The sequence below is a fragment of the Cebus imitator genome, unplaced genomic scaffold, assembly GCF_001604975.1.
Source record: "Cebus imitator isolate Cc_AM_T3 unplaced genomic scaffold, Cebus_imitator-1.0 Scaffold36, whole genome shotgun sequence".
Lineage (NCBI taxonomy): Eukaryota > Metazoa > Chordata > Mammalia > Primates > Cebidae > Cebus > Cebus imitator.
The window spans coordinates 4,294,318-4,312,273 of NW_016107351.1; the positions used below are offsets into that span (position 1 = coordinate 4,294,318).

Consider the following 17,956-nt stretch of genomic DNA (forward strand, 5'->3'; position numbering starts at 1 on the left):
ATCCCAGCTACTCAGGAGGCTGAGGCAGGAGAATTACTTGAACCTGGGAGGGGAGGTTGCAGTGAGCCCAGGTCACACCACTGAACTCCAGCCTGAGCAACAAACAAAAACCCACAGGGAGGCATGAACCAAGAGTGGCTGGAAGGTGGAGCAGGATCTTTAAAAAGTGAACCCTGATGCCTGTGGCCATGAAGCCTTTAACAGCGTTAAACAGAAAGTGTGGGAAACATCTGTACCCCCCCACCCCGGGCTGCCCACCTCAGGGCTGAACGTTATACCACCTGTTGCACACGGAGCAGGACAGAAGACACCCACCTACCTGGGTCCCCACTGCCCAGGCGTACCCACTAACCTTTCAGTGAATACCTTTGTATGCCTCTTTATTTTCTTTATTTTTTTCTTTTTTTGAGACAGGGTCTCACTCTATCACCCAGGCGCGATCTCAGCTCACTGTAACCTCCATGTCCCGGGTTCAGGCAACCAGGGTGATCCTCCTGCCTCAGCCTCCCAAGTAGCTGGAACTGCAGGCATGTGCTGCCACCACACCCAGCTAATTGTTGTATTTTTTGTAGAGGCAGGGTTGCGCCATGTTGCCCTGGCTGGTCTCAAACTCCTGGGCTCAAGCAATCCTCCTGCCTTGGCTTCGCAAAGTGCCAGGATGACAGGTGTGAGCCCCGCGCCCGGCCTGGATACTTGTTTCTAGACCCACATGTTTGACCTCACATAAATGAAATATTATACATGCTGTTTCATTATGGAAACTTTTTTTTTTTAAAAGAGTCAGTCTCTTGCTCTGTTGCCCAGGCTGGAGCGCAGTGACCCAATCATAGCTCACTGAAGCCTTGAACTCCTGGGCTCAGGTGCTCCTCCTACCTCAGCCTCCCAAATAGCTGAGACTACAGGCATGTGCCACCATGCCCAGCTAACTTCTTTCTTTTCTTTTCCCTTCTCTTTCTTTTGTTCTTTTTCTTTCTTCCTTTCTTTCCTTCCCTCCTTCCTCTCCCTCTTCCTCCCTTCCTCCCTTTTCTTTCATTTTCGCCCTTTCTCTCTTTTGGACAGACTCTCACTCTGTTGCCCGCAGTGCAGAGGCTCGATCTCAGTTCACTGCAAACTCTGCCTCCTGGGTTCAAATGATTCTCATGACTCAGGCTCCCGGGTAGCTGGGACTACAGACATGCCACCACGCCCAGCAAATTTTTTCTGTTTTTAGTAGAGACAGGATTGCGCCATCTTGGCCAGGCTGCTCTGGAACTCCTGGCCTCAAGTGATTCACCTGCCTTGACCTCCCAAAGTGCAGGGATTACAGGCATCAGCCACTGTACCTGGCCTTGCCCACTGATGGAGTTTTGCTCTCGTTGCCCAGGCTGGAGTGCAATGGCGTGACCTCGGCTCGCTGCAACCTCTGCCTCCTGGGTTCAAGCGATTCTCCTGCCTCAACCTCCCACATAGCTGGATTATAGGCATGTGGCTCCATGCCCAGCTAATTTTATACTTTTAGTAGAGACAGGGTTTTGCCATGTTGGTCCAGCTGGTCCAAACTCCTGACCTCAGGTGATTCGCCTTCCTCGGCCTCCCAAAGTGCTGGGATTACAGGCGTGAGCCACCACACCCAGCCCTAATTTCTTTAACTGTTTATCGAGGTGGGGGTCTCGCTGTGTTGCCCAGGCTGGTCCCAACTTCCTGGCTTCACACCATCCTCCTGCCTCAGCCTCCCAAAGTGCTGACATGATAGGCGTGAGACAGTGTCCACAGCAGGGACACTTAAAAAAATTTTTTTTGGCCGGGCACAGTGGCTCACGCCTACAATTACAGCACTGTGTGGGGCCAAGGTGGGCAGATCATTTGAGGTAGGAGTTCAAGACCAGCCTGACCAATATGGTGAAACCCCATCTCCACTAAAAACACAAAAATTAGCCAGGCGTGGTGGCAGGTGCTTATAATCCCAGCTACTTGGGAGGCTGAGGCAGGAGAACAGCTTGAACCTGAGGGAGCAGGGAGGTTGCAGTGAGCTGAGATAGCACCACTGCACTCCAGCTTGGACGACAGAGAGACTCCATCTTTAAAAAAAACGTTTTCCTGTGCTGTGCCTGGGCTCTGTCCTCTGTCAGTGCTGGGAGCGTGGTGCGTGCCTTGGCCTCCGGGTTGCAGGTACATTCACTCTTCCACCTGCATTCTTGTTTGCCCTACGAAATAGAACTCTTTGTTCCTATGTCTCTGCATCTTGCTTCGCTCAGGACCAGACTTTTCTGGGTTTAAGTTAGCGGTTCTCAGCCAGGGCCGTTTTGCAGTGTCTTGAGACATTTTTGGTTGTCGTAATTGGAGAGGGTGAGGGTGGCATCCAGTGGGTCCAGGCTAGGGGTGCTGCTGAACACCCTACAGTGCCCAGGAGAGCCCCCCCGCAAACAGGGATCTGGCCCAAATGTCAACTGTGCGAAGGCTGAGAAGCCCGGCCCCTAATGAGGAAGATTAATAATGAAATCCACCGTCATCTTCAGGACGTCCTATGCCGAACAGCCCCACCGGTGGACGCTGGGAAGGGACACCAGGGCTGGGTGCCTATTGTGACCAAGAGTCTGAGGCCTGGCTGGATGGGGAGGCACAGATGGGCTGCCTGCTCCTCTCTGAGAGCCACATGTCACCTGACTACAGAAACCTCCCAGCCAGCCAGCCTCAGACCCGCTCCCCACATTCCCCTACAGCTGCCAGCTCCCTGCTAACAGAGACTGCCCGGGACGCGGTGTTCTCCTGGCTGCCGGAGCTCTGGCCGTCGGCAGGGGTCAGTTTCCCGGGGCGTGTGGGGCCAGCATCCATGCCCTCTCCTGATGAGAACATCTGGCTCTCCAGACCTGCTGGAAAGAGCATGGGGGCTTCAGGTCCACTCAAGCTGTCTCCAGAAAGTGAACACGACCTGCTCAGGGGCAGATGGCTCTCCTCCAGCCTGGGAGGGCGAGGCCTTGGAGAAGAGCAGGCGTCCTCCTGCCAACCCGGCAGGAGATGACCTGAGACGGGAGCAACAGGGAGGAGGCCTTGGCACTTCCTCTGGCCCCAAATAGCATTCACTAGGTCCAGCCTGGGATGTGTTTGCCGGCCGTGTTTGGGCGTGGGTGCACACACGCCTGACGTCTCTGCTGTGCTCTGCCGGGAAGGTCTCTTCAAGGGGGTGGGGGAGCAAGGCGATGTTCCTGGTGGGAAGTGGTAGCCCCTGGGGCGTGGTCTGAGGGGCCCTTAAAACCACCCCCCACCCCACCCCCTGTACTCCACAGGCCTCCCTCATGCTTTGTCTGTCCTAAGAGGCTGAAAGCCTTTTCTCTGAAGCTGCTCCAAGCCAAGGTCCCCCAGGCTGCAGCTGGGCTGGGTGTACCTTATGGTCCGCCTGTTAGCCTACCCACCAATATCAAGATGAGAGGTGAAGGCGGCTGGTGAGGACTGAAGCATGGGCCGGGCGTGGTGGCTCACGCCTGTGTTCCCAGCACTGTGGGAGGCCGAGGCGGGTGGATCACCTGAGCTCAGGAGTTTGAGACCAGCATGGACAACATGGTGAAACCCCGTCTCTACTAAAAATACAAAGATTAGCCTGGTGTGATGGTGGGCGCCTATAATCCCAGCTACTCAGGAAGCTGAGGCAGGAGAATTGCTTGGGCCCGGGAGGCAGAGGTTGCAGTGAGCCGAGATCATGCCACTGCACTCCAGCCCGGGTGACAGAGTAAGAGTCTGTCTCAAAAAAAGAAAAAAAGGATTGAAGCAGTGGAGGTAGCTCCCAGCCTAGGGTCTGCCTTCCTCCTTCCTCTCTGGCCCTGGGTGTGGGGCATGCAGACCCTGTCCCCTCCCCTGTGGGTGGCAGCCCTTCCCTGTGTTCAAGTTCATCTTGCATGGTCGAGCCTTCCTGGCCACAGAGCACAGAGAAGGAGAAGGAGCAGCTTGCAGAAGCCACGTCTCTACAGAAAATACAACCATTAGCTAGGTGTAGTGGTGCACACATGTGGTCCCAGCTTTGAAGGAGGCTGAGGTGGGAGGATCACTTGAGCCCGGGAGGCAGAAGTTGCAGTGAGCTGAGATCATGCCACTGCACTCCAGGCTGGGTGACAGAGTGAGACCCAGACTATCAAAAAAAAAAAAAAAAAAAAAGAAAAAGAAAGAGTCTTTGTGCTGCCATGAGCCAGATTCCCCCGCTACTCCCTGTCTTCAGCAGGCTCCTGGTCTGAGGAAGTTTCCTTGGTTTTGAGATGGGAGGACCGAACTGGAAGGGAAGGCGGAGGGAGGTCGGTGTGACAGAAGCTGGCCCAGGAGCCGAGACCCTGAGGGCCCCAAGTGCAGGGAAATGGCTGGGTCAGCAAGCTGGGGGCTGGGTCAGTGAGCTGGGGGCCGTGGGCTTCGAGGGAGGCCTGCCTTCTGGGACTGGCCTCTCCCCATCCCTGCTGTGCCCTTGGGAGATTCATTGAGCCCCTCAGACCTCAGTCCCCTCTGCTCCTGACTTTGCAGCCGCAGGTCAGTCATTCACAGGACTGCACCAGAGAGAGGTTCTGTGTTCACCATTCCGTGGCTCTGGAGTCTCTGGATGTCAGGCACCTGCCCTCTCATTGAGTTCCCCGCCCCCACCCAGGCCATCCCCCAGAGTCCCATCCTTCTAGAGGATGCGTCCGATCCTACCCCTCTGCCCAGAACCCTCTGAAGGCTCCCACCGCACTCAAAGCTAAATGCACATCCTCCTGGCGGCCTGGCTGCCCTCCGCCACGTCCCCTCCCAGCCCCTGCTCCTGGCCTGCTGCCTCAGCCCTCCTTCCTCTCACTCCTCTGCCACACCAGGGGCTCCACCAAGACCAGCACTTTCCAGCCTTGGGGCCTTGCGTGTTTCCACCTGCTGTCCCAGGGACATTCCTCTGTTCTGTAGACGCTGAATGTCTCACTCTCAGGACGGTGTCCAGGATACAGCAGACGCTCAAATGAGTATTTGTTGATGGACAGAGGGAGGGAAGGAGGAGGGAGAGTGCGAGAGAAAACCAAGAGAAAAGGGAGGAAAAGAAAGCTGAAAACTTCCGGTATAGAGACCTGCTTGGAGGAGATAATAAAGTAGGGTTCTCTCTGGTGGGGGAATTGAGGGGAGAGAAGACTCGTTTCGCTTTGAGACAGGGTCTCACCCCATCACCAAGGCTGGAGTGCAGCGTTGCGATCTCGGCTCACTGCAGACTCGACTTCCTCAGGATCAAGCTTCCCACCACAGCTTCCTGTAGCTGGGACTACAGGTGTGCGCCATCAGGCCCAGCTAACTTTTTTGGTAGAGACGGGGTCTCACTATGTGGCTCAGGCTGGTCTCAAACTCCTGGCCTCAAGCAATCCTCCCACCTTAGTTTCCCAAAGTATTGGGATTACAGGCGTGAGCCACTGCACCTGGCAAGATTTCTGTTTAATTCTTCCCGGGAGCAATTCCAGCCTGTTTGTGTGCTGGTGGGGATGACTTGGGGGAGAGCCGTCCAGGACGCCGAGGCGAGGCTTTGGGCTGGAAGTTCCAGTCTGTGCCCCTCACCCTGGAGCCCTGGCGCCCTCTCCTCCCAGGTACATCCCATGTGAGCCCCTCCCCCTTGGTTGTCGGCACCACACCTGCTGTAAGGTATTTATTACCCTAATACACGTACCTGATCACACTTACGAATAGAGCTTGTTTAAAAGACCGAGAGCCCCTACGCTGCCTGTTTCCATCATGAACTGATGAATTGATTCCGGACTTCTGTCAAGTTCAACAGCATTTCGTTCCCCTTGTAACCAAAAAGAAGGAGAGAAAGTAATGAACTGGCTTCAAGCAGCCAGCAGGGAACAATTTTCAGAATTAACTGCACTTTGAAAAGTTAGCTTCAAACATCACTTCGTGGACGACACAACTCTATTTCGCCCGAACAAAAACCGAAGAAACGACTTTGCATTTCTCAGGGTGCTAGAAGTAAGGTCACTGCCTATTTAACTTTTCTTGGAGTTGTCTGTTACAAAGCATACATGAACAGAAAGAAGCTGTTTTTCCATTCTTTCAGTATTTTCCAAAGTTTCATACCTCAAGTCAGCACCGCACAGTTAAGTGGGTGATTCTTCTTCTTCTTCTTTTTTTTTTTTAGACGGGAGTCTCACTCTGTCACCCAGGCTGGAGCTCAAGGGTGAGATCTCCGCTCAGTGCAAACTCCCCCTCCCGGGTTCAAGTGATTCTCCTGCCTCAGCCTCCTGAGTAGCTGGGATTACAGGCGCCTGCCACCACGCCCGGCTAATTTTTGTATTTTTGGTAGAGATGGAGTTTCACTGTGTCTACTAAATGTGGCCAGGCTGGTCTCGAACTCCTGGCCTCAAGTGATCCTCCCGCCTCGGCCTCCCAGAGTGCTTGGATTACAGGCGCAAGGCACCGTGCCCGGCCCTGATTCTTCTTGTGTCATCTTCCTGGGCTTCCATCTTCCTAGCTGGACTGCGACACCCTGAGGGCGAGAGTGCTGACCCGAGCGCAGCAGCGTCCACGGAGCCCGGCGGGGCACACACCAGATGCGCAGGGTGGGTGCCCACAGCCAGGTGCTGGCAGGTTCACAGCCAGGAGGCCCGCCTCACCACCCTACACATGTTCATACCTTCATGTGCCTGGGTCTTTCCTGGAACACAAAATTGTTTTGGGAAAAGTCCCTCGGCTCCCACATTTGCCGGCTAAGAGAGGAAACTGAGCAGAGCCCCGCCAATGCCTCCGCTGCGATCCTGCTGGCTCCCGGGCGCCTCGGCCCACCCCCCGTCTCTTGTTGGCTGGTCAAAAATATGGCCAGTTTATATAAAATCCTGTTTTGTTCCCAGTAACCACACACCCCCACCCCCCAACTAAAGTGGTCAGGCGCACTTAAAATTCTAAGGCCTCCATTTGAAAAAGGGATCCTGTCAGTGTCTCATAGGCCACCCGCCCACAGGAATGGGGAGGCGGCGGCGACACGGAACGGCCTCGGCTCCAAAGGGCACATCCCTGGGCTCGCCCCGAGGCTGGACTCTGAGGGACCCCGGGGCGGCGTCGCCCTCTAGGGGGGCGGCGGGTGGGTCTCCCGGGGCCCCGGAGGGACCAGGCGCGAGTCCCACGTGCTGAGCCAGGGCCCCCGGGCGCAGGAGGCCACGCGCCGGGGGCTGGGGTCGGGGGTCTGGGGACTGTGGGACCCCACGCGGGTGCGGGCCGCGGGCGCTGGGCGGTGCGGGAAGCCCCCGACGTGCCAGGCCGGGCGCAACAAAAGCGCGGGCTCGGGGGAGGCGCGGGCGGAGGGGGAGGAGGGGGCTGCTGGGAGCGCCCGGAGCCTGCATTGGCCGCCAGCCACCGGGAGGAGGAGCAGACAATCCTCCGAGCGCAATAAAACGGCGGCCCGGCCCGAGCCCGCAGCAAACACATCCATAGAAGGCAGCGCAGCAGCGGAGAGCCGCAGCGCCGCCCGCCCGCCGCCCCCTACCCGCCGCCCCGCCCGGCGAACTGCGCCCCGCGCCCCGCGCCCCTCCCCGCGCGCCCCCGAGACAAAGAGGAGAGAGAAAGTTTGCGCGGCCGAGCGGGGCAGGTGAGGAGGGTGCGCCGCGCGGGAGGGGCCCGCCTCGGCCCCGGCTCAGCCCCGGCCCGCGCCCCCAGCCCGCCGCCGCGAGCAGCGCCCGGACCCCCGGCGGCGGCCCCCGCCCGCCCAGCCCCCCGGCCCGCCATGGGCGCCGCGGCCCGCACCCTGCGGCTGGCGCTCGGCCTCCTGCTGCTGGCGACGCTGCCTCGCCCGGCCGACGCCTGCAGCTGCTCCCCGGTGCACCCGCAACAGGCGTTTTGCAATGCGGATGTAGGTAAGGAGCGGCGACCCCCGCCCCGGCGCGGGGCCCCACCTCCCCTGCGACCCCCGAGGGTTGGTTCGCGGACGCCCCGCCCGCCTGCCGCGGGCCGAGGGACCCCAGCGCCCGCCTCCCGCTCCTCGGCGGCTTCTCGAATCCTGCAAGTGGACGCCCAGAGCCGACTTTCTTTCCCCCCTCCCTCCTCTCCCTTTCTTTTCCTCTTTGCCGAGATGCGTCTCAGCCTCAAAATTCCACCGAAATTCCGCCGCAGCTCCAGCCCCAGGAAAGGGAGCCAGGGAATGGCTTGGGTTTTGGCAGGCGGCGGGCCCTGGGATGCCAGCGCTGGGGGCGGGGAGCGTGGGGGACACGGCGTGGGGGCGGGGGTGCTGGAGGACTGGGGACCCCAGGAAGAAACTTTCGCAGAGGAGGTGGGAGTTGGGCTCCTTTCGGCTTGGGGCTGGGTGGGGAAGGGCTTCTCTGCCGGGGTTTCTCCCACCCGCCCCATTTTGGGGCTCCCCGATCAAGGCTGGGTGGGATGGAAGCCCCCCCTACCCGAGGCAGGTTCCACAGGCACCAGAGGGGCAGGTGAGAAAGGCCTGTGGCGTCCCCTGGCCTGGCTCCTTGCTGGTGCCCTGCCCGCGAGGCCCTGCAAACTGGCTGGGCAGGGACCCGGACCCCTGATTGTCCGCTTTGTCGGGACGTCCACAAAAGCTGGAGACTTTGGTGACTGGACCCGGCACGTGGGACCCTGCGGCTGCTCAGATTCCCCAACAAATACCCGCAACCTTAGGACTCCTAGCCCCCAAAAGACAGGCGCCATGGAGGGAGGGAGGAGGGACCCAGCTATTTGTTCTGGTCCGTGGAGGGGGAGGACCAGCAGAAATGGGAGGAACCCGCTGGCCCGGAGTTTCCACCCTGGTCCCACACCCCAAGCCTCTGCAGCCCTGGTACTGGTCAGCGTGGTTTTCCTGGGGCAAGTCTGGCTACACAGCCGGTGGTCTCGGAAGCCCCTTGCCCTCCTTCATTCTCATGGCTGAGTCTCAGCCGAGTGACCTGTCCAGGGCAGATGGAGCAAGGCCGGGGACACCTGCCCAGACTGGAGGTGGGAGTTTCTGTTTCTCCTGCTGTCAGCCACGCCCTTCCCATACTCCACCGGGTTGGCCTGGGAGCTGCCTGCCCAGCTGGGGAAGTTTCCAGTTCCTCCAGTCTATTTGGGGTCACAGGTCTTAGGTGGCTCAGGCCACCTGGGTGGAGGGCGTGGCGTGTGCCTGTATCCCAGTTTCCACAAAATCCAGGTCTTTTCTCCAGTTTAGCCTTGGTGCTCAGCAGGATCTGGGGTCAAAGTTGAGGCTCCTTTGATGAGGGAGCCATAATGGGCCTTTCTTTGAGGGTGCCTCGAGGTAGGGGGTTGCAGGCCTGTCCAGGCTCCCCCACAACCAGCACGTGGTGGGGCAGGTTGAAGTGAAGGCTGGGAAGCCGCAGCCAGAAGGACTTGGGGGTTGAGTTCGTAGGAGCCGGGCCTTGGGACCCCCCCCCCCCACACTCCTCAGCTGTGTGGGAGAATGTCCAGGCAGCCGCTCTGTCCTTGCCTGGCGTGAGTCAAGGCGGCCACTGAGCTGGGAGCTGTTTCTGCGTGGGGTGTGGATCCAGGATGGCAGAGGCTGGAGGGCGGCTGTTCATTCCTCCCGCCTCCTCCGTGCCTGCCTCCCCCCTGCCTGCCTCCCCCCTGCCTGGGCCGCCTGGCGTTTGTATCAAAATCATCCTGTAGCTAACAGTTTTCACCCCATCCTGGCTCAGAGGCCCCATCAGATGCCAGAGTTGCACTGCAGAGCCCAAGGCATTCGCTTCCTGTGGCCACTGTGACAAATGACCACAAACCGGGGGCTTAAAAGAACAGGAATGGATTCTCTGTAGCTCAGGAGGCCGGAAGTCTGAAAAGGCTCCGCAGAGCTGGTTCCTGCTGGAGGCTCCAAGGGAGAATCTCTTCCATGCCTCCCTCCTTGATGTGCCTTGGTTTGTAGACACATCACTCCTGTCTCCGCCTGTCTTCACATGGCCTTCTCTCTTGTGTGTCTCTGTGTCCACATTTCCCTGTTCTTTTTTTTTTTTTTTTCTGAGACAGCAAGGCTGGAGTGCAATGGTGCCATCTCGACTCACTGCAGCTTCCACCTCCTGGGTTCAAGCAATTCTCCTGCCTCAGCCTCCCTAGTAGCTAGGATTACAGGCATGTGCCACCACACCCAGCCAATTTTTTGTATTTTTAGTAGAGATACGGTTCTGCCATGTTGCCCAGGCTGGTCTCAAACTCGTGGCCTCAGGTGATCCGTCTGCCTCGGCCTTCCAAAGTGCTGGGATTACAGGCATGAGTCCCTGCGCCCGGCCAAATTTCTCCGTTCTTATAAGGACATCAACCATTGGATTTAGGGCCCACCCTAATCCAGTGTGACTTCCATCTTGATATATCAAATACCCTATTTCCAAATAACGTCATATTCCAGGATCTAACTAGAGGTGTGTTTGAGGGGGACACGATTTGACCCAGTACACCCAGGCTGCCTTCTCATGTTCCCAGTCACCCTTTCCATGCTCGGCCAACTCAGGATAAACAACCCAGGACGTCCCAGGGTAGGATCCCGGAGCAGATCCCACAGGGACGTTAGTGGCCTGTCTATTCTCCACTGTCCAGCTCTCCTTGAAGTGATGCAGGTTTGTGTCTTTCTCGGTCACAGTTCCCCATTCTGGCCCAGAGCAGAATTGCCTGGAAGTTTCTGAAAGATTACTCAGGTCTGGGTCCCTTTGCAGATACAGAGGGTCTGGCTCAGACTTCGGCTTTTGCAGTTTTAAAAGGCCCACAGGCGACTTTGGGCAACCAGGGCCGTGACCCAGGGGTCACAGAAGGACGACACAGTGGGGGTTCATACAGGCTGGCTTGTTATGTGGCGAGCTGACTCCTTTTCCTCTTGGCTGCTGTAGGCTTGTTAAATGGCTTGGTGTCTACAAGAGGCAATTGGCTTAGTAAACAGTCCGATTTCTGTCTGCCCTGGGAGGGATTTCTGGGAGGTATTTCCCTAGCAGCTCTCGCAGCTGGTAGGACTGGAGCTGTGGTTGGCAAAGATCATTCACTATGAGGTGATGGCTTTTAGGATAAGGGATGGTAAGAGATGCCCCAGTCCTCATCCTTTTCAGGAAGGCCAGCACAAATGGGAAGCATTCTGTGTCTCCGTTTCAGCAGTGTTTAAACGCGCTGCTGGCCCAGCGAAGTCCTTCACATTTACTGGCTGGAAATTAGCTTTGGGCTCACCATTCAGGCAGTACCATGCCTGGAGCCACTTAGCCAGCTGATCTACTTGGCAGCTCGGGCTGCTTGGGCCGGCTTCTGAACTCAAGGGTAAAGCCAGGAGCTCTCTGCATGCAGAGAATAAACCTCCCTTCTGGCTTGGGTGGCAATATCGAAAGCCACGTTCTCCTAGAAGACCTCCGTGGTAACATTTTTCCACACGTTCCCAGAACCTGCCCTCCAGCTCCAGCTAGACGGGGACCAACGGCCAAGAGGGAAACAGCTGCTGGTTCCCGGGGTGCACAGCCAAGGGTGGCCTGGTTCCTGCGAGACAGTGACAGGGACCAGACAGTTGGGGGGCTGCCCGAGGAAACACACAGCACATCGTCAAAAACGGCTCTGTGTTCAGGACACGTGCTTAGAAAAAGCAACACAGCATCAGATGCATGTGCGCTGGATCAGGCCTTCCGTGCAAGGGGGCGAGGGTGATGCTTTTTAAAGAAACTGTTGGCGAGTCGTGCGAAGTATGTGATTGATTTGTATTGTCAGTTTTGTTCATCTTGATTTTCGTATTGGGCTTGTCTGTGTTTCAACAAGCGATAGTGGGGTGGCTGGCTCTGCCCCAGGGGACATAAAGGAGAAGCAAGACCTTATCCCTGTGGTGGAGGAGGCAGGGGCCGGACTGCGCATTTCAGCGCCAGGCAGTGTGGAAGGAAGGGGCCCCCGCAGCACGGTGTGGTGAGCAAGCACCCCCTCCTCAACTGCCAGGGTGCCGTCCAAAGGCAGTCCACTTGATGCGCTTCTAGCAGATAATGAACAGCAGATAGACTTTCCAAATAACCAGAATTCAGAAGTAATCATGTGACGACGTGAAACGCATATGCAAGATGTGAGGATACAGGGCCCCATGGTAGGTCGAGGAAGGGGCTGTGGAGAGAACTGGAGCTCTCTGGCTCGGTTTTGAACTGTCTCCTCGGAGGGACAAGCTCTGCCAGGGGAGTCACTGGCCCCTGAATTGCTGGCAGCTCCCAAGGCCTGGAGACCGGAAGAGCAGGGAGAGACACACGCGGCCTGGAGCTGTGGCAGGTGCTGGAAGGAGCTCTCCCAATGACTCGTGTCTCCCCGTCTGGGATCTGAGGACAGTGCCCACCTGGGAGCCTCTGGGGCCTCCGGCATTTGTACCCTTCTGGCGGTGCAGAGCCAGCCACTTACGCAGTCCTGGCCTGTGGTTTGTGAGCTGCAGGTGGGCTTGGGTACCTGCCTCCCTCCTTCCTGCTGTCCCAGCCAGGTTGCTAGGTGCATGCCACTGGTGTGGGTTGAGAGGCTCAAACCCTGTGGCGACACCTGAGCACATGGAGAACAGGGCATAGATGACTCTTGGGAGACAGAGAGGCACAGGCAGCCGCCCCAGTCCTGATGCAGAACCACTGGGGCGTGTGTATAGGGATGAAGGGTTTCAAAACATCCTTGAGGTGTGCCCGAGGCTTCGCAGGCAGCTGCGAGGACAGAAGCAATGGCAGGGAGGAGGATATCAAAAGAAGGAAGCAAAGACAGGCAGACGTGGCAGGGGTAGGGGCAGGAGGGGTGTATGCCCTGGACGTGCCCTCTGTCCCCCGCAGCATGCACAGGCTCACAAACCAGGGACCATGGGCAAGTGGCTGCATGGCTAGGATGGTCTTTTTCAAGAGGGGAGGGCAGAGTTAAATCAAGGTTAGGGAGGGTGAAGAAGCCCGCTCTGGAGGACAGTGCTGGGGAGTGTAAGCCCCGGTCAGGTAGTGGCAGCAGGGTGGGGTATGCACAGGTGTTCTAAGCTAAGGGACCAGCTGCCCCAGGAAGGGTGAGAGTTCTGGGTGCAGTGTAGGCTGAAGAGGAGAGCGGGAGTTCAGGGGGACCCCCAAGGAAATGGGGGCCAAATGTCACTGCTCTGACTCACGTGACATCCTCATTCCATCCCAGGGCCCACCCAGCCACCAAGGATGTTCCGGCTGTGGGTTGGCAGCAGGTGATGCCCAGGGAGCCTGGTAGAAGGCAGCTGCCTAGACCCACATGCTGGAGCGGCCCAGGTGTGGGCACCAGAGTTTCAGGACTCTCCAGGCGCTGCTGCCGCCTGCCAAAGCTGGCATAGAGCAGTTGTCTCCAGAGGGGTGCCCAGTACAACTTTGGTGCTAGGAATGGTATGAAAAGTTAGCATATGGATTGAGATTTGTACTTAGATAGAATTTTTATTCATTTTTTGAGGCAGAGTCTCACTCTGTCACCCAAGCTGGAGTGCAGTGGTGCAATCACAGATGACTGCAGCCTCCACTTCCTGGGCCCAAGCGATCCTCCCACCTCAGTGTCCCAAGCAGCCACCATGCCCAGCTAGTTTTTTGTGTTTTTTGTAGAGATGGGGTTTCACCATGTTGCCCAGGCTGGTCTTGAACTCCTGAGCTCAAGTGAGCCACCCACCTTAGCCAGCCAAAGTGTTGGGATTACAGGCGTGAGCCACTGCGCCTGGCCTGTACATGCTTTTTAGTGAATGTCTGATATTGTGAGTGCTTGGCCAAGGTTTTGTTTTTGTTGCCCGTGGGTCTGAACAGGAAGTGTGGAGGCTCTGACCACCTCAGTGTTGGGGACAGGGTAAGCAGGCAGTTGAGCTGCCCTGAGATTGCTGGGAGGAGGGAAGGGGGGCGGACTCAGACTTCCCTGTGGAGAGACGGTCAGGAGCATGGATGTCTCAGAGCAGCAGGCAGATGAAGCTGGTGCCCCCAAGACCCCCCAGGGCCCACCCACCTGGACTCTGCAGCCTGAGTGGGCTAGAATCCCTGGAGCCCACGCCCTGGGGCCTGGTGCATTTGTTGGTGCATGGCTGTGCAGCAGCAGAGGGAAGGATACACAGACCCCACACCGAAGAATCCCACCTTACATCTAAGGGCTGAGCTGTTCCCTGGCCAGCCAGGTCAGACTGGAGCCCAGGGACGGCTTCCAGAAGGAGCCCCAGCAAGTCAGGTTGAGCGTGTGTTTGCTCTGAGAAGCTGCTAGATTTAGTGAGCTCCAGGTTTCTCTTCAAAGAATCCGTATGTCAGCATGTTCAGCTGTCTTATTCTTTAATTCTCCATTTTAAAGTTTAACTTCCTGGTTCTCTTCACCCTCTTGCCTCGAATTTCGGTAAACAGCTTTCCCGCCAGTTCTAATCAGTACTTCTCATCTGTTCCCCTGGTCACCTGCTTTGACCTAAGTCCCCCCTGGTCCCCCTGCGCTGACCTGTTCTGTAACCATCCTTCCTGCCAAGATACCCACCCCATCACTGTTACCACTGCTCTCTTTAAAATAGCCGATAGGAGTTAGCTTAGACTGTGCGGTCCAACTTTAGCCAGTAGGGGAACAACACGGCAGTAGGGGCTGCCTGCGTCAGGAATAAGAACGCCTTCCCCTCCCTCGTTCAGATGTGCTCTGGCTATGGCGCCATCTGCAAGACACACCCTTCTTACTTCTGTAGAAGTAAAAATGGCCTTGTGAAAAAATTAAAATTTGTGTTCGTGTGCTGTTTCTCTGTGGCACTGAGGAACGAGCATTTTTGTTTCTAACAGAAGCAAATTGAGGAACGGTGTTTATAAAAGAGGGGTCTTACCTCAAAGTGTGTGAACACCCAGCCAGAGATAGGCCTGGCAGGTTTGGGGGTAGCCACGAGCCCGGAAACTAAGTGGTTGTGTGTGTGTGTTTGTGTTTGTGGACAGTGGATGTGGCAGCCACCAGCTTCTCAAAGGTGCATGTGGCCCTCCAAAAGTTAAGTCACTGCCATTTAAAAGGAGTCTTTTTGTAGGTTTCAAGTCTTTTTGTAGGTTTCGAGTCTTCCGTTTGCTGCGAATATCTGCCTGGTCTCAGAGCCGAGCAGTATTAATGATCTTGCTTTTCTGTCCTTTCCCCCCTCATTTGGTACTTGGCCGCCCTGGGCAGCCAGGGTCCACTCAGACTCTGCCACCATGAGGCAGGGCTCCCAGGTAGGTCTGTAACCAGCTCTGGGGAAAGGAGGCCCTCGGTGTCCTTGGCCTCCTAGCTGGTCTCAGGGATGGCTCCAAAGACCTGGGAGGCTCTGTGGTTGTCTTCTGTGGGGAAGGCATGCTTGGCAGATGGCAGCTGCCCTTCCATCTAAAACTCTGATCAGAGTTGGACCACACATGGCCTGAGGGAACCCCAGACCTCAACAGTTAGGAAGGGCCTGGTGTCTGTGTCTTAAATACCTGCTTTTTACGGAATTTATTTGCTTAAGGGTTTTTATATTTTGTTGTACAATAGAATTTGGGTGCCTACCATATGCAAAAATGCTATGACAGGTGTTTCAAGGAATTTATGTAGCTTTTTGAGATGGAGCCTCTCTGTCCCCAGCCTGGAGTGTAGCGGTGCGATCTCGGCTCACTGCGCCCTCTGCCCCCTGTGTTCAAGCTGTTCTCCCACCTCAGCCTCCCGAGTAGCTGGCATTACAGGTGCATGCCACCATGTCTGGGTAATTTCTGTATTCTTAGTAGAGGCGGGGTTTCACCATGCTGGCCAGGCTGGTCTCGAACTCTAAAGCCGTGGTGCCTGTCTTCAGGGAAGTGAGCGCAGGAATGCACTGGTCACCTTGCAGGCTGCACCTCTAGCTCTTACCAAGGTTAGGACAGTGGTGAGATGGTGGGCCCAGAGGGGTGGATCTCATCAGAGCTAAGATGAGCCCTGAGCAAAGGTTCTGGGGTGAGTAGGGGGAGCCCAGGGTGGCTGTGGTAGAGAGTGGACCATGGGGACAGAGGCATTGGAACGAAGTGGGCTTGAGCCCAGCTGCAGCAGCAAAGCCTGGAGGCTGGACAGTGGGGAGGGCGTTGTGGCTCCTGCACTAGGGGAGAGGGGACAGACAGGGGGAGGATGACACTGAGGAGGAGGGTGGTGTTGAGAGGCTCGCAGTCACCAGGGGAGCCAAGCTGGCACCTGCACTGGGGAAGACCCGGGAAACAGAAGGCAGGCCTGGAGCCGGGCTGAGAGTCATGGACAGACACAAAGGGAGATGCCTCTGGGGTTGGACCCAATGCCCGGGGGCCAGCTGTCCTCTAAGCTGCTCAGGAGCTCAGGCGGGTGGAGGTCTCTACTGAGTTCTGCTGGGATCTGCTGAACGTCAAGTCTGGGTGAGAGGGAATTGAGCTGGAGCTTCAGCAGACTGAAGTGGAAAAAGTGTGACGCAGCCTCGGAGGGAACGGAAAACGGAGCAGTGAGGGTGAAGGCAGTCAGCAGTATCGAGGGGGAACTGACATTCATAGCAAACAGGGTGAGTGGGGGGTCACATGCTGGCCCCAGACTCAGTTCAGCAGTGCGATCTAGGACAAGTGGCCTTCCTTTACCTCCACTTCCACTCCTCCAAAAAGGATGTGAATTTCCTGCCTCCCAGGAAGCTCTCTAAGCTAGTGGGGGGCACCAGCTCTTTCTTCCTCAAACCCTGAGCTCTCCCTATCTTTGTGTTCTTGTTCCTCCCCGCCTGGCCCTGAGGGAGGCCCGGGAGCAGCCCGGGAGGTGAATCATGACACCGTGATAATGACTGTGGCAACAGTAACAGCTGGCAGAGGTGCCCAGTGCTTAGACGGGTGTTGTTGCATTGCACTAGTGCCAGCCCATTTCCTTCGCTGTCCTCATCCCCATTGCCCAGAGGGTCCAGCCAAGGCACAGGCCCACTGAGGAACTTGCTCAGGGTCAGCTGGCTAGGAAATAGCAGAGTAAGATGAGACAGCTTTTAGGCCGGCATGGTGGCTCATGCCCGTAAGCCCAGCACTTGGGGAGGCTGAGGCAGGTGGATCACCTGAGGTCAGGAGTTTGAGACCAGCCTGGCCAACTTGGTGAAACCCCATCTCTACTAAAAATACAAAAATTATTTGAGCATAGTGGTGCACGCCTGTAATCCCAGCTACTTGGGAGGCTGAGGCAGGAGAATTGCTTGAACCTGGGAGGTGGAGATTGCAGTGAGCTGAGATCGCACCACTGCACTCCAGCCTAGGCGACAGAGTGAGACTCTGTCTCAAAACAAACAAACAAAAAAAGAATTGGCTTTTAAAAGGAGGTGTGTCAACAGAAGGGTGCTGATTCAGACCAACGTTGGCTTGGAGAGGGTGGTCCCTGTGGCCTTGGGCTGGAGCCCTACGGGTGATGGATGGAGCCACTGAGGAGGGGGAGGAGCTCCTGAGGCCAGCCTTGTTCGTGAGGTTTGCCTGTCTGCTAGAGATAAGCTAAATAAATTCAGCTTTCTCCCTACCGCGACAGAGTGAGCAGACATTTCAAATGATATTACAGATATGTGTTTATGACCTAGAAAAATGTTCAGAGCGTAGTACTTTCAAAAACCCAGACGGGCCAGGCGCAGTGGCTCACGCCTGTAATCCCAACACTTTGGGAAGCTGAGGTGGGAGGATCGCTTGAGCCCAGGGGTTTCAGATCAGCCTGGGCAAGACCTCATCTTTACATAAAATAAAGTTTTAAAAATTAGCCAGGGGTGGTGGCACGTGCCTGTATTCTCAGCTACTCAGGAGGCTGAGGTGAGGATCATTTGAGACCAGGAGTTTGAGGCTGCAGTGAGCTATGATTATATCAGCCTGGGTGACAGAACAAGCTCTGCTGGGTGTGGTAGCTCACGCCTGTAATCCTAGTACTTTTCGGAGGCAGATACTTGAGGTCAGGAGTTCGAAACCAGCCTTACCAACATGGCAAAACCCCATCTCTACTAAAACAACTTTAAAAATTAGCCAGGCGTGGTTGCAGGTGCCTGTAATCCCAGGTACTCAGGAGGCTGAGGCAGGAGAATCGCTTGAACCCTGGAGGCGGAGGTTGCAGTGAGCCGAGATCACACCACTGCACTCCAGCCTGGGCAATAGAGAGAGATTCCATCTCAAAA

At 56.6% G+C, this 17,956-nt stretch overlaps 1 protein-coding gene across 1 annotated transcript in view; it reads left to right on the plus strand.

The window, feature by feature from the left end:
- Positions 1 to 7,374: 7,374 nt before the first annotated feature.
- The window catches only part of TIMP2 (TIMP metallopeptidase inhibitor 2), a 75,184-nt gene continuing 64,602 nt past the window's right edge, over positions 7,375 to 17,956 (plus strand). The window contains exon 1 of the mRNA XM_017524986.1: positions 7,375 to 7,808. Within this exon, the coding sequence (XP_017380475.1) occupies positions 7,679 to 7,808 (130 nt within the window). The 5' untranslated portion in view covers positions 7,375 to 7,678. The remainder of the gene's footprint in view (positions 7,809 to 17,956) is intronic.